Source organism: Electrona antarctica (assembly GCF_951216825.1).
Source record: "Electrona antarctica genome assembly, chromosome: 8".
In the NCBI taxonomy this organism is placed as follows: domain Eukaryota; kingdom Metazoa; phylum Chordata; class Actinopteri; order Myctophiformes; family Myctophidae; genus Electrona; species Electrona antarctica.
Window position 1 is genome coordinate 46,457,504 of NC_136789.1, and position 12,603 is coordinate 46,470,106.

The window sequence follows — 12,603 nt, forward strand, 5'->3', positions numbered from 1 at the left end:
CCTGTATTCGCTCTTCTTCTATCTCTTAGCTTCACTCCATTTCGATCAGGTCTATACTGTCAGAATAACCTTGGTCCTGGAGGAATGCAGGTATCAGTTCTCATCAATTTTCACACCGGCAAATCTTGCCTTTGCTCTGTGTGTGTGTGTGTGTGTGTGTGTGTGTGCGTGCGTGCGTGCGTGCGTGCGTGCGTGCGTGCGTGCGTGCTTATAGTGTACACACATAGATGTGTGTGTATGAGGCAGACCCTCATGTGCCACTTTGCTTTGGGTGTAGTTTATTTCTGTCAAGCTCCAAAGCAGAGTCCCCAAACAATATCACCATTGAGCCGAGGGACCTAGTACAGTGTCATGGTCGGCCATATCTTTATCTTCTAAACAGAATTATTACACACACACACACACACACACACACACACACACACACACACACACACACACACACACACACACACACACACACACACACACACACACACACACACACACACACACACACACACACACACACACACACACACACACACACACACATTCAGTCTACAGAACAGGGAGCCTCTATATCTACCAGACTACGTCTAATGGTTAAATACTGTATGCATTGCACATGCTACTACACTTTGTCTTTTAGCCACCCAAGTATCATTTGGTCATCTGTCTCCCACTCTGTTCCCAAACAATACTGTATGTGTCAGCTCGAATATTAGGACGGCCATACTTTGCTGCATTGCACTTCCGGTTTCCTGTCTCTCTCTACTGTACTGTCAAATGAAGGCAGAAAACCAAAGGCCCAAAATATATATTAAAATTCACACCTGTGTGAATTTGAGGGGCGCTCTTATCGTACATCATCATGAATCATCTCATACTGGCCAATCATAATGCCTGTTGCCACAAATTTACGACATATTTGGCGGACGTTTGACCTAATTTCTCCTTTCATTGTCGATGGCAAATATGAGACGTGTGGGGAAAAGATGACGTAAATTTTCCCTTCATTGTCAATGGCATTTAATGCTTGTGTTGCGGACATTTTACATCATATTTGGCGGACATTTTACCTAATTTCTCCTTTCATTGTCGATGGCAAATATGAGACGTGTGGTAAATGGGACATTTATATAGCGCTTTACATAAGGCGCTTTACATAGATTACATACACCCATTCACACACACACATTCACACACTGATGACAGGGGAAACCATGCAAGGCACCAACCAGCACATCGGGAGCAATTTGGGATTCAGTGTCTTGCTCAAGGACACTTCGACACGAACTCTGAGGGAGCCCGGGTTTGATCTGGCAACCTTGTGGTTACCATCCGGCTACTCTACCCCTGAGCTGTATATACAGTAGGAGTCCTCAGAAAACGAATAAGGGTGCGTTCGGAAATGCGCACCGGGAGCGCACTCGCCTATTAGTTTGCATTGCACAGTACGCTATTTCCGAACGCGCCCTAAATAAATGTTTTAACCCATTAAAACCTGAGGCATAATCTACAAATGTCATCTAAACAGTTTTCTGAAAAACTATGGTGCTCAATCCTTTTCATGTCAAGGGCCACCAAATCATATGTATTGTCCCGCCGACCTTCTCCATCTCAAGATATGTTGTTCCAGGGACCCCAGAAGCAAAGATTTGAGTTAGAAATGTTTTGGTCGCTAGACGTTCATCAGGACAGACTGTCCATTGTCTGTTTCTGACAGTGTGCGGGTCCTCTTATTTGTCATTTAGAGATCCAATATTTTGACCATTAATAAAATAGCCTATGTGTCATTTTGGAGAACGATATATACAATACAGAACATCTGTTAATATATCAATTTGTAACAATGAGCATGTAAAAGATATGTGTACACTCAGGGGGATTCTAGTGGGTCCTCAGCTAGATGATTGATTAGAATGGAACCAAATGGACCCTTATGAGTCCATATTTTGCTTCCATTTGTACATTGTCATCGTTAAATGAACACAGAGGATTTCACTGTGTGCCGTCCCAGCCCTAGTGAATAGGCTTACTACTAGAGTACAACAACTCTGTCAGGAAGTGTTTTTAATCTGGGAGGCGATTGTCTGAGTCTCACTTTATTCCATGGTGTATGAGATTAGTGACACACGGTTGGTCAAAGACTGGAGCTTCAGATTAGCCTCAGACTAATCCTCTAGAATTCAGCACTAATAATACAGACATCACATAGACACGCGCGCACACACACACACACAGACACACACACACACACACACACACACACACACACACACACACACACACACACACACACACACACACACACACACACACACACACACACACACACACACACACACACACACACACACACGAGACTGTGACGGAGGTCTGCTGTCACTTGCTACAAAGTGCTCTTATTATTAAAACCTCATTTTGCATGTGTGAACATATTGGACACCAAGGGGGAAAGATTTACTATAATGTCTGCTATGAAATTAATAAACCACTGATGGTGTTAGCTGCATGTGCGCTAGTAATTGTGATTAGTACATTAGCATAGAAATGCCCTCTCGAGAGCATTATTTAGTTCTGGGGTACCAGCAGGATTTACTTTTTTTTTAATGGATTTTTAATTACATGACTTAATATAAATATATCCCAAAATAAATGTATAGTTCAGTCTGACCAAAAGCAGACATAAAACATATCCCCACCGGTGATAACAAAATAAATGACGAGATGGGGATATCAAAAGCAGAGGCAGAGGTATGGATCCCTCATCCCTCCCGAGTCCCTCTGTCCCTCGTCCAGCAAATCGAACCTTGGGTACAAGGCAAAGAGGCTGGTCACAACATGCTTTTAAACCAAAGTGTCTGTAATCACAGAAACGCTGATGCCCTCTAGCTTGTCACGAAAGCTGACATATTGCAGCTAGTATGTAAGTAACTCCCCCGTGCCATTTTGCCCGATCACATTAAAATAAATAAATGTCCACTAAAACTTGCTAAACTTACTTGTGAAAAATTTGAAAAACAGACTGTATGTCAGACATCTGCATAGAGTTATCAACTGAGTGGAGAGAAACTAGAAATAATAAGTGAAACATGATTAAACTAGGTCGCTTACATTTCATGAGCTTTCATTAGTGTGGTGGCGAAAATGCATATAAACACTATGGTATTGATTAATTTAATGTAGCCGACTAGTAGATGATAGTTAACACTCTAAGTACCACCTGTTCTTCACTGACCAACTCATTAGAGACTGCTGACTCATGTAAACCTATTTCAAACTGTGTGAGTTAACTATAGAATAGAGTCCATTTAAGGCATGACCATCTCTTGTTACTCCTGAAACTCTGTACACTGCTGAAAGTATAAAATATGTGTAGGACATGTGTGTGGGGAGTGCTGGGGGAAGCTCTGGAGGGAGACACTAGTCTCTCTCTGGTGTGATGACATATACAATAAAAGAATGGAGTTCGAATCCTGATGGTTGAGTCCTGCTTCTTCCTGATGTTGTTTACTTACTAATAGTAATATCAAAAGCTGCCATTACATTAGTCAAGTTTCACCTGACAAAAACTGCTCCCTCGTGCCAAACTCATTACTCCAGCATCATCCATGTTACCAACAACTACGGACCTCCAGGAAGGCTTTCATTCACAGGGTTAGGGTAAGGGTTAGGCTCAGCTAATCATCGTCTTAAGATGGGAGGGAGGGAGGTTTTCATTCCATCAAATCACATGTGACTTCACTAATCCGTACCCCACCACCACTCCCTCTCCCCCTCTCTCTCTCTCTCTCTCTCTCTCTCTCTCTCTCTGGGTGTAAATGTAGTAATTAGCTAAATCACCTGGTGTAGAGTTTGGTCAGAATGGAAGCTTTCATACTCTTCAGAAGACTGCTCTGGACCACTGCTTATTTCCATACAGCTTCGCCTTGTGCAGTAGTTAAAATAACGATCTATAATAGAGGTCAGTGCCCCAGGTTTGTTGCTTTTGCTGTGCTGTTCTTTACTGTCAGCTCACAGTATATTGCTTTAGTGCTTTTCTATTTTCAAGAGAAACTCCATAGTGAACTTTTGGCCTCACGGCTGATTATAGCTATTATTTTTCCCTCGCCTGAAGTCAGTTATTGAGGGGGCATTTGAATAGCGGTAGCTCAGATTCAATATTTGGTGTTGTCGGCCACACAAAGGACTTAAACCTAGAGTACTTCACATTACTCACATTATTTTATTATTTTACTACCCAATAGTTGATAATGATATGCTAATTCCCTTTGAACAATGAACGGACCTGGGGGTAGACAACCACATGCATCACCAAATGCACATTGGAGTCACCAGCCTCTTGTTTTCACTGGGCATAATGTGTGTGGAGGAACATGCTATCTCTCGCAGTTCCGCTCTCTGCTAAACACCAACAAACACGTAGGAGTCGCTATAGTGCAGCAACAGAACGTCCTCCCCTGCCGGCTTCACACCCACAAACATGACCAATTGTGCTTGTTGGAGCCCCCAGCCAAGCGCCTGCAGGCACTCATGCCCATGGAGAGTACTTTTACCCCTGACACTTGGACAACCCAAAGGGTTTACTTCCTTATGAGCAATCCCTGAAGTTACTTAGTCATTACATCAGAAGAGATCCAAACAAGTTCCTCACTAAAGTAAGTAAGCCTTGCCGAGCCATGAGGCCCATAGGGCAGGAGCCTATGTCCGGTTTCTGTAGCGTGAGGCAGTTCCTCACTAAGGCCTAAATTATACTCGTACAACAATGTACCATGCCAAAAACAACTGACCTACAAGCTGAAAGCTCACAATGCATCACGATGTGTGACTAAGTATAAATAAGGCTTAAACTTTCAGTATTCGTAATGGAAAGTGGAATGATGGTGTTGAGACGCAGGCAGAGCAACTGAGTGCAGAACAGAACAGTATTGAGCAGGTTGGAAAGTTGGAAGCTGGATAATTGTATGAAAAATGAAGTCAAAAGTGAGTACAATGTATTCATGAAAGCACTTTTAACAAACAGATCATTGCATAGTCTTTTTCAGGGAACAAAGGAAATGTCAGCGTCACCGTGGAACATTAAGCTGCATTCCCGTTAGACACCGTCTTCATATGAATCTATACATACTCAACTAGAGCAGACTCTACCCAGAATGCACTTGTTCTCCGATTCTAGAAAGAGGTTTGGGACAGGTGGCAGGTTTGGCGTGGGTGTGTGTGCATGTGTATGTCTCTATCCCTGCGTGGGAGACATAAAAAGAGAGTGCGAGATGGTGTACGAATTCTGAATAGGCAAGATCCCATTCTGCCTTGAGCTGTGAATCCTTCAATCTCTCCCTCAAAAAGCCTCCTCCCTCTTTCTGCTTTAACTTTCTTTAACACCTGGGTGAACAAAAGACGAGCTTTGATCACAGGAAATCCCTTGGCTGAGCATCGATGAACCTATAGTGGAGCGGTGTGTGTGTGTGTGTGTGTGTGTGTGTGTGTGTGTGTGTGTGTGTGTGTGTGTGTGTGTGTGTGTGTGTGTGTGTGTGTGTGTGTGCGTGCGCGCGAGTGAGTTAGTGCTTGCATGTGCACATCACATGAGCCTAAAGGGTGCTTTTACAGAGGATTCTGCGGGTGCCTTGTGCATTCACTGCATCAGACAGGATACAGATCAGGGTAGTTCCAGTGTTGGAACTTTTAAAACACACACTGAGAAAAAAGAAAGTCATAGCAAAGAGACGGAACATCTAGTTTGCTCGGGTGTAATCAGCGGTTCAGCAAACAGACACACAAGGCTGCTTGTTATCTGAAGCTTTCCCACGCTGCCGTGGTACAAAGCTCCACACCAGGATGGGAGGATGAGAGGAGGGAGCAATGGAAGGGAGGAAGGAAAGAAGGAAAGATAGAGGGATGGAGGGTCAGTCTTCTGCAGCTTAGGCTCACTGCAGGGATAAACACGCCCCTCAGCGGGGGTTTTGTACTTAGACTCGCAAGATCACAGTTCAAAAGACGGATGGACTAACGAGCAGGCGAGGTAGACAGAAAGCATGCGTGTGTGTGTGCACACACGCAGCAGTGCACGGCCACAAAAAAGAACAGGTGGTGGACTGAGTCTGACAAACAATAACAGTGGCGGCTATCGCACACTTCAGTGCTGAGTAGATGGTGCATTACTGGGGGTGTGCATTTGCACACCCACATAATCTCTGCCTCTCTCTCACCGTTTGTCTCTTCTCTGCCTTGCCTTTCGTTCGGTCTTACATAAACAGGCACCATTTGCATAACAGCATGTTTTGTTTTTTGTTTTTTTTCTTCCTCCGGCTCCAGGGCGAGCTACGCGAGACACTCTGGCTAATGTGTTAACAACTCGGGCTGGTGGTAAACAACAACAAGCCCCCATTCACTACGCATCATGTTCACACTCACATGTACGATACAGGTCTGCCTGGTCGATAGACGACATTCAGCGATCACTGAATCTGTCTCTGCCTGCCAGCTGGCATAGGAAGGCACTAGAGGAGCCCTCTAACAGCTGCCATTTACGGAGCGTGAGGATGCATACACACTCACACACACACTCGTCTTCAGCGACACAGACATACAGGAGGAAGCTGACCTACCGCTGGGTGGATTCTATACAATAATAGGTTTCACACCAAGTGATGACTGCTTGCATCAAGTAGCCTAGCATTATCCTCTTCAGGGTTAGGCAGAGAGTGAGAGAGAGGCAGAGCAACCGAGTGTGTATTATGACACAAAATAAGCATTCTGTTTTGCTATCATTATCATATTTAGTGCTCTGTATTTGCCACTTCAACCTGCAGCACAAGAAGCGGTCTAGTATACAGCCGAGCGTATACAGTACTAAGAAGGTGCACATAACAAAACACACATGCTGTATGCGGGCGAGCACACACACACACACACACACACACACACACACACACACACACACACACACACACACACACACACACACACACACACACACACACACACACACACACACACACACACAGTGACTCAACAACTCAACATGCAAAAAGTAGCTGCATAGAACATGAGCCCAGGGTGACCCCTGAATGAACCCATGTAGACAAAGTTTAATGCAATGCAAAAATGATGACCTGATATGGACAGGGATAGAATTTAGAGGAGGACGGCTCTGGGAAATTAATGAATGTTTCACTCTGAGCCATTAGATACCAACTCACTACAGATCAGCTCATTAGTAAAGCCGGGATGGCCTGTGTGTTTATTTAGGACTGCCCAGCCAGTGTAAACGCTCTCTTTCTCTCTCTCTCTGTATCACTCACACACACACACACACACACACACACACACACACACACACACACACACACACACACACACACACACACACACACACACACACACACACACACACACACACACACACACACACACACACACACACACACACACACACACACACACACACAGTAGCATCATTATTTAACTTTGAGAGTGTAATGTATATATGTAACCATTATGGCTAAATTGTAAGCAAGGGAAGCATCATCCTCTGATCAGAGTCCTCACATAATACTCCAACATCATAATGAAATTATAATTATAGGTTTTGTTCAATGTTGCCCCTATTTTGTTTTAATTGGCCGATATCACTTGCCTTCTATAGGCCTACATACTGTACATAAATATTTTTTTACGTGAAACGTTTGACTTAAAATAGCAAGATGATGGGCATCTGAGAGGCACAGGTAAAGTTCCTGTAAAAGTAGAAATTCAAATGTATAAAAATATTTCTAAAATAGCAAACTAATAGAAACTGCAGGCTTTCTATTCCTGAAAAGTTGCAATACGACAATGGAAGCCATCGTTCAAAAATATCTGCCTAACGATGATGTCACTGGTGGACGGGTTTCTGAACTGCCCACAGCCCTCCTATGAGACACAGACTGCGTAGAAAAAAATGGTGGTGAAGATAAGTTGAAAAGTGGTCTTTTAAGTAAGTGTACTAGTTACTTTACACCACTGGTGCACTGCTAACAGAGGAATAGTGTGTTCCTCTGCATGTTTCCCTGTGGAAATCTGCCATGTCAGGTGAAAATAAGCAGCTTGCATTTTCATTTATGGATATTGGAGGAGAAATGTGGTTGTCAATGTCTACTCAACACCCTCCCACGTTGTGACAGGCACTACACGAGACGAGAGGGGGGGAAACTGGGAATTGGCGCGATGACTACATTGGGAGAAGAAGGGAAAATGCATGATTTGTGTTTGACACACTGTGCTGGTTAGTTCAAATAGGGATTACAGTGAATACACATTGAAGTCCCTTGATGTACAGATGAGGTCCAATATCTATTTATATGAAGATATGTAGGCCTAATTAATTACGTAGACAATTTTTACACCGATAATCGAATACAATGACTGTTGATGTATTTGTCATTATGCCATACACACACACATAGGCTACGCCAATCACTTGTACATTTATCACGTCTTTTTTTTTTTGGGGGGGGGGATGTGTAATGATATTGGTTGACTCAATTGTGTGAAATTAATGCTTTACAAACGTTGTTCCTTGCGACACTTTAGTAGGCCAGTGCTTCTAAAAATGGAACCAGTTGGAACCTTATGGTTCTGTAACTCCAGCCCGATCTCACAGAAATACGTAAATATGCACGGAATTGCAGTTCCGTACATACACGCACGCCTAGAAAACCCCAAAATCCGTACATATTACACGGATACTGTTTTGACCACGGCGGAGGCGTGGCTTTCACTAGTATGGAAGTGCTATTTCACCGTGGCTGGGTTGGGCTGGGTGAGTTCGGGTTTGATATTATTTACTGTTCTGTCCATTTCGGGTTAGAACTCGGACAGAGCTGAATCGGCTCTACCGAACATCGCAACGCTCGCCACGGCAACTCGCGGCCTCTCGGTGGCGTCTCCCGTGGCTCAAGTTCAGTAGAGACGGAGCCCCTCCGTCATTGTCTATAGAGAGGATTTCAGTGACATTATATGTAGGCCTACGGATTGTGGGGTTTATAGGCGTGTATGTACGGCATTGCAATTCCATACGTATTTCTGCGAGACTGGGTAGGTAACTCTGTACAAATGGAACCAAATGGACCTGTTATTGAACAAGGAGATGAATAAGCCTGTAATATGGATACGATACCAAATAAGGTATTGTTAATAACCGTTATTGGGAATAACTATTAAAGACAACAGGCGGCACAAATATAGTGACCTTGAAGTTGACTCCTCCTCAACCCACTCACTCACTCACACACACACATAGGCCTACTTTCTCAGACACATGCGCGCGCGCACACGCACGCACAAACGCACGCACGCACGCACGCACACCCCTCTTCTGCTCACAGTTCTGGAGTGAAGACAGAAGACACGTCCAGCCCCTCCCGAGCAGTGAGCACAAATAAGCATCCAATTGTATCAATATCACAGTTTCATTAAAATGTATTCAGCTCCGCGGATAACGGATTGCCACTTTCTAAGCCCGAACAAGAAATATACCCACTGAGTTGGGCGTGAAAAGGAGCTGTAATCCATTTCACAGAACATCGCTGGTGCGTAAATGTAGAAAGTAAATGGGCTAATAGACTACGGCAGTTTCATCTGAAAAGGAAATCAATATATAAACGATCTGCTGCTCTTAGGCTACCATTGGAAAATTGTGGGACTTTATTCGTTCATAATGGATAAGGGACCCTGTCGTACAAAGGGGGGGGGGGGGAAACAATCCACAACACAACAGGCAGGTGTACTGGTCCTTTCATGAGATCGACTGGTAGCCTATGGGGATTATCTATCGAGGTTCTCGTCCCACGGCCGGCGACACGCACGCACGCACACACACACCCTCACACACCCTCACACACACACACACCCTCACACACACTTGACTTGAGGCAACAATGCGCATCATCAGCCCATGGGCGCTTGTGTCACTGTATCGCCACACCTGAAAATGTCACATGAGTGAAACCATAAGACCCCTCTATCTCGCTCACTCACGCACACGCACGCGCACACACACACACACACCTCGCCGATCAGCATCGGATAAGTCCGGGCGTTAATGCTGCCCTCATCATCTCCGTCCGTGACTCATCCAAGTGCTGCAAAACAATAGGACCGTCACCGCGGGGTTGAGGTGTGTCCTCCTCCCATCGCCTCTGATGCTCATTGCTCAGTAACAAAACACACGACACATGGCACTAGGCTGGACAGTGAATGGGCGCGCACACCATCAAGTCCTGTGTGCACTGTGCATGCCTCCAATCATCATCAAATAGTAGGCAGCCGGCATCATCTCTAGTACATCGATCTCCCTCATTCCTAAACATGAACACGTACAGACAAAGCGAACCCGTCGCGCGTAATAATCTCTCCTACACGCGCGCAATAATATGCGCACTTTCCCTCTCACTGCACGCACGCGCGCGCCCAACCACACACACACACAGTACACCTGTCCGTGGCGTGCATGATTGGGATAATTTATTTCAGGGAAACACCAGTGCCTCCCGCTTCGTTGTGCCCCAGGCAGTCCAGCCATGTGTGGCCGCATGTGTCCTGCCCTCTCCCCCTCTCTCTCCAGTCTCCATTCACTGCAACCTGCCTCCATGGAACACACAGGAGGCAGTGCACATGGAAACATACGCACGCTGCTGCTGCTGCATGCACAACTCATACTCACTAGTCCCGGTCTCACCTTTTAGAAGAATCCCATAGATGGTGTAGAGGGTGAAAACCAAATGACGTTTGAGAATCATGCTGTCTTGTCTCCCGTTCCTCCTCTCTCGCTTTCGTCTTCTTGTCTTCCGCACTACTTTCTCCTCCTCTTGTTTCGAAGTCGAACCGAGCTGGGGGTCGTCGTCTGTCAGCTAGCTATCCAGGTGGGGCAATTGGTGCCGGTGGCAGGTGCCGTACGTTTGTCTGTCGTGTCACTCGTGTGTCTGTTTAAAAAAAACGCGGAGTAAAATGCAACAAACCCAAACAAAATATTCCCGCTGCTTTCCAAACGAGAGAAAAGCTCCACAAATTCCTATGGCTCAGCCGGAGCTTCTTTTGCAACGGGGCTCGGATAAAGAAAGTGCAGGGGACGGACAACTGGCGGCGGTGTGTGTGTGTGTGTGTGTGTGTGTGTGTGTGTGGTAGAGAGAGTGACAGAGAGAAGCAGTGCGTGGTCCTGACTCCTCCCGGTAGACAGAGAGATGCTCGGTACTCCGCGCTGGGCTGGCTGGCTGCTGCTCTGGCGCACAGACAGAATGAATCCACACCACACACAACAGTCCGTCCATGCAACACGAGCGATTGTTTGAATCCCGCCCATGCAGCTTTGACGGACGTGAGCTGCGAGCCTATCACGAGCCCCTCCCGAGGGCTATTGTAATTTATGCTCCGTCGTGAGACGGTGTGTCGCTCGCGCGCCGAAGATCTGCAAGCTCACGGGGCGTCACAATGCGACGTGTTGTGAGTTTGTAGATCTGCTATTATTTCGCGCTGGGGGGGGGGGGGGGGGGGGTATACAGACAGACAGACAGACAGACAGACAGACAGACAGACAGTGGGCACAGAATTCCAAACGGAGTCAGACAACTAATAAAATTAAGGGCAGGGCAGACTCAGAGCCAGGCCAGACGTGTGCTTTTTAATGAAATTGCATGCAATGCGAGATTTTATGTGTAGAAGGAAACCCCATGTGCTAGACTGTACAATCCCGTTTTTAATAATTTAATATCAATCTAATAGAGTGTACAGTAAGCTACAATTGTATCCAAATTGTCGACCCGCTGTGAGTTAGCCTACAAATGGATACATTTCGTTTTGAGGATTTTACAATTATTTTAAGGAGGTTGTTTTTTTTAACTGAGACTGATCGCTTCACCCATTTCCAAACTATGTATTGGTCCTCACAAAATGCTCATTGGCACCATTTCTGTCTACTTGGTCTGTCTCTCAGAGGTGGGCATTCAGAAACCTGCCTATACCAGTGACATCATTGGAAGGTAGGTTTGGTAATTTCACCATTTTTCTTATACCCGTCTGTCTGTGTCACCTTTGTGCCCATATAGAGATGCATCTTTCTGTCTGCCTACATGTGTTCCTTTTATGACCATATATGGAGATATCTGTATCTGTCAGTCCTTGTCCCGTTTATGCCCATATATGGAGATGATGATCCCTGATGTCATCAATATATATATATTATGGTCATATATTGGGATATGCCCATATATGGGCGGTTCTGGACAACTGGATATACGAACTATACTCGACAGCGGGCAGTGGGGCACCCAAGAACCAATTCTATGAAGATAAGGTTGAAAATGGGTGAAGTGCTCCTTTAATAACACCAGACACGAATAAGCACACACTGTAACTCCAACCGGATTTAAGGCCTATTCATGCTTCAGTTTTAGGTGATAAGGTGACCACCGAAACGGTGATTGTAAAAACAGAGAGAAATGTTGGGGTGAGCGCATGTCTTATCACCAAGGCGTGACGTCATGTTGTAGTTTTCGATGGTCACCTCTTCACCGAAAACTAGACTATATGAATAGGCCTTTACTCTTCTAGCTCACCAAGTACACTGCGTCAGATCATGTCTAT

General features: G+C 45.3%; 1 protein-coding gene across 3 annotated transcripts in view; it reads right to left on the reverse strand.

Annotated features, from left to right (window-relative positions):
• cadm2a (cell adhesion molecule 2a) overlaps positions 1-11,112 on the reverse strand; it is a 414,954-nt gene extending 403,842 nt beyond the window's left edge. For all 3 annotated transcript variants that reach the window (XM_079508605.1, XM_079508606.1, XM_079508604.1), the window contains exon 1: positions 10,703-11,112. In XM_079508605.1, the coding sequence (XP_079364731.1) occupies positions 10,703-10,763 (61 nt within the window). In that variant the 5' untranslated portion in view covers positions 10,764-11,112. The remainder of the gene's footprint in view (positions 1-10,702) is intronic.
• Positions 11,113-12,603: the final 1,491 nt, after the last annotated feature.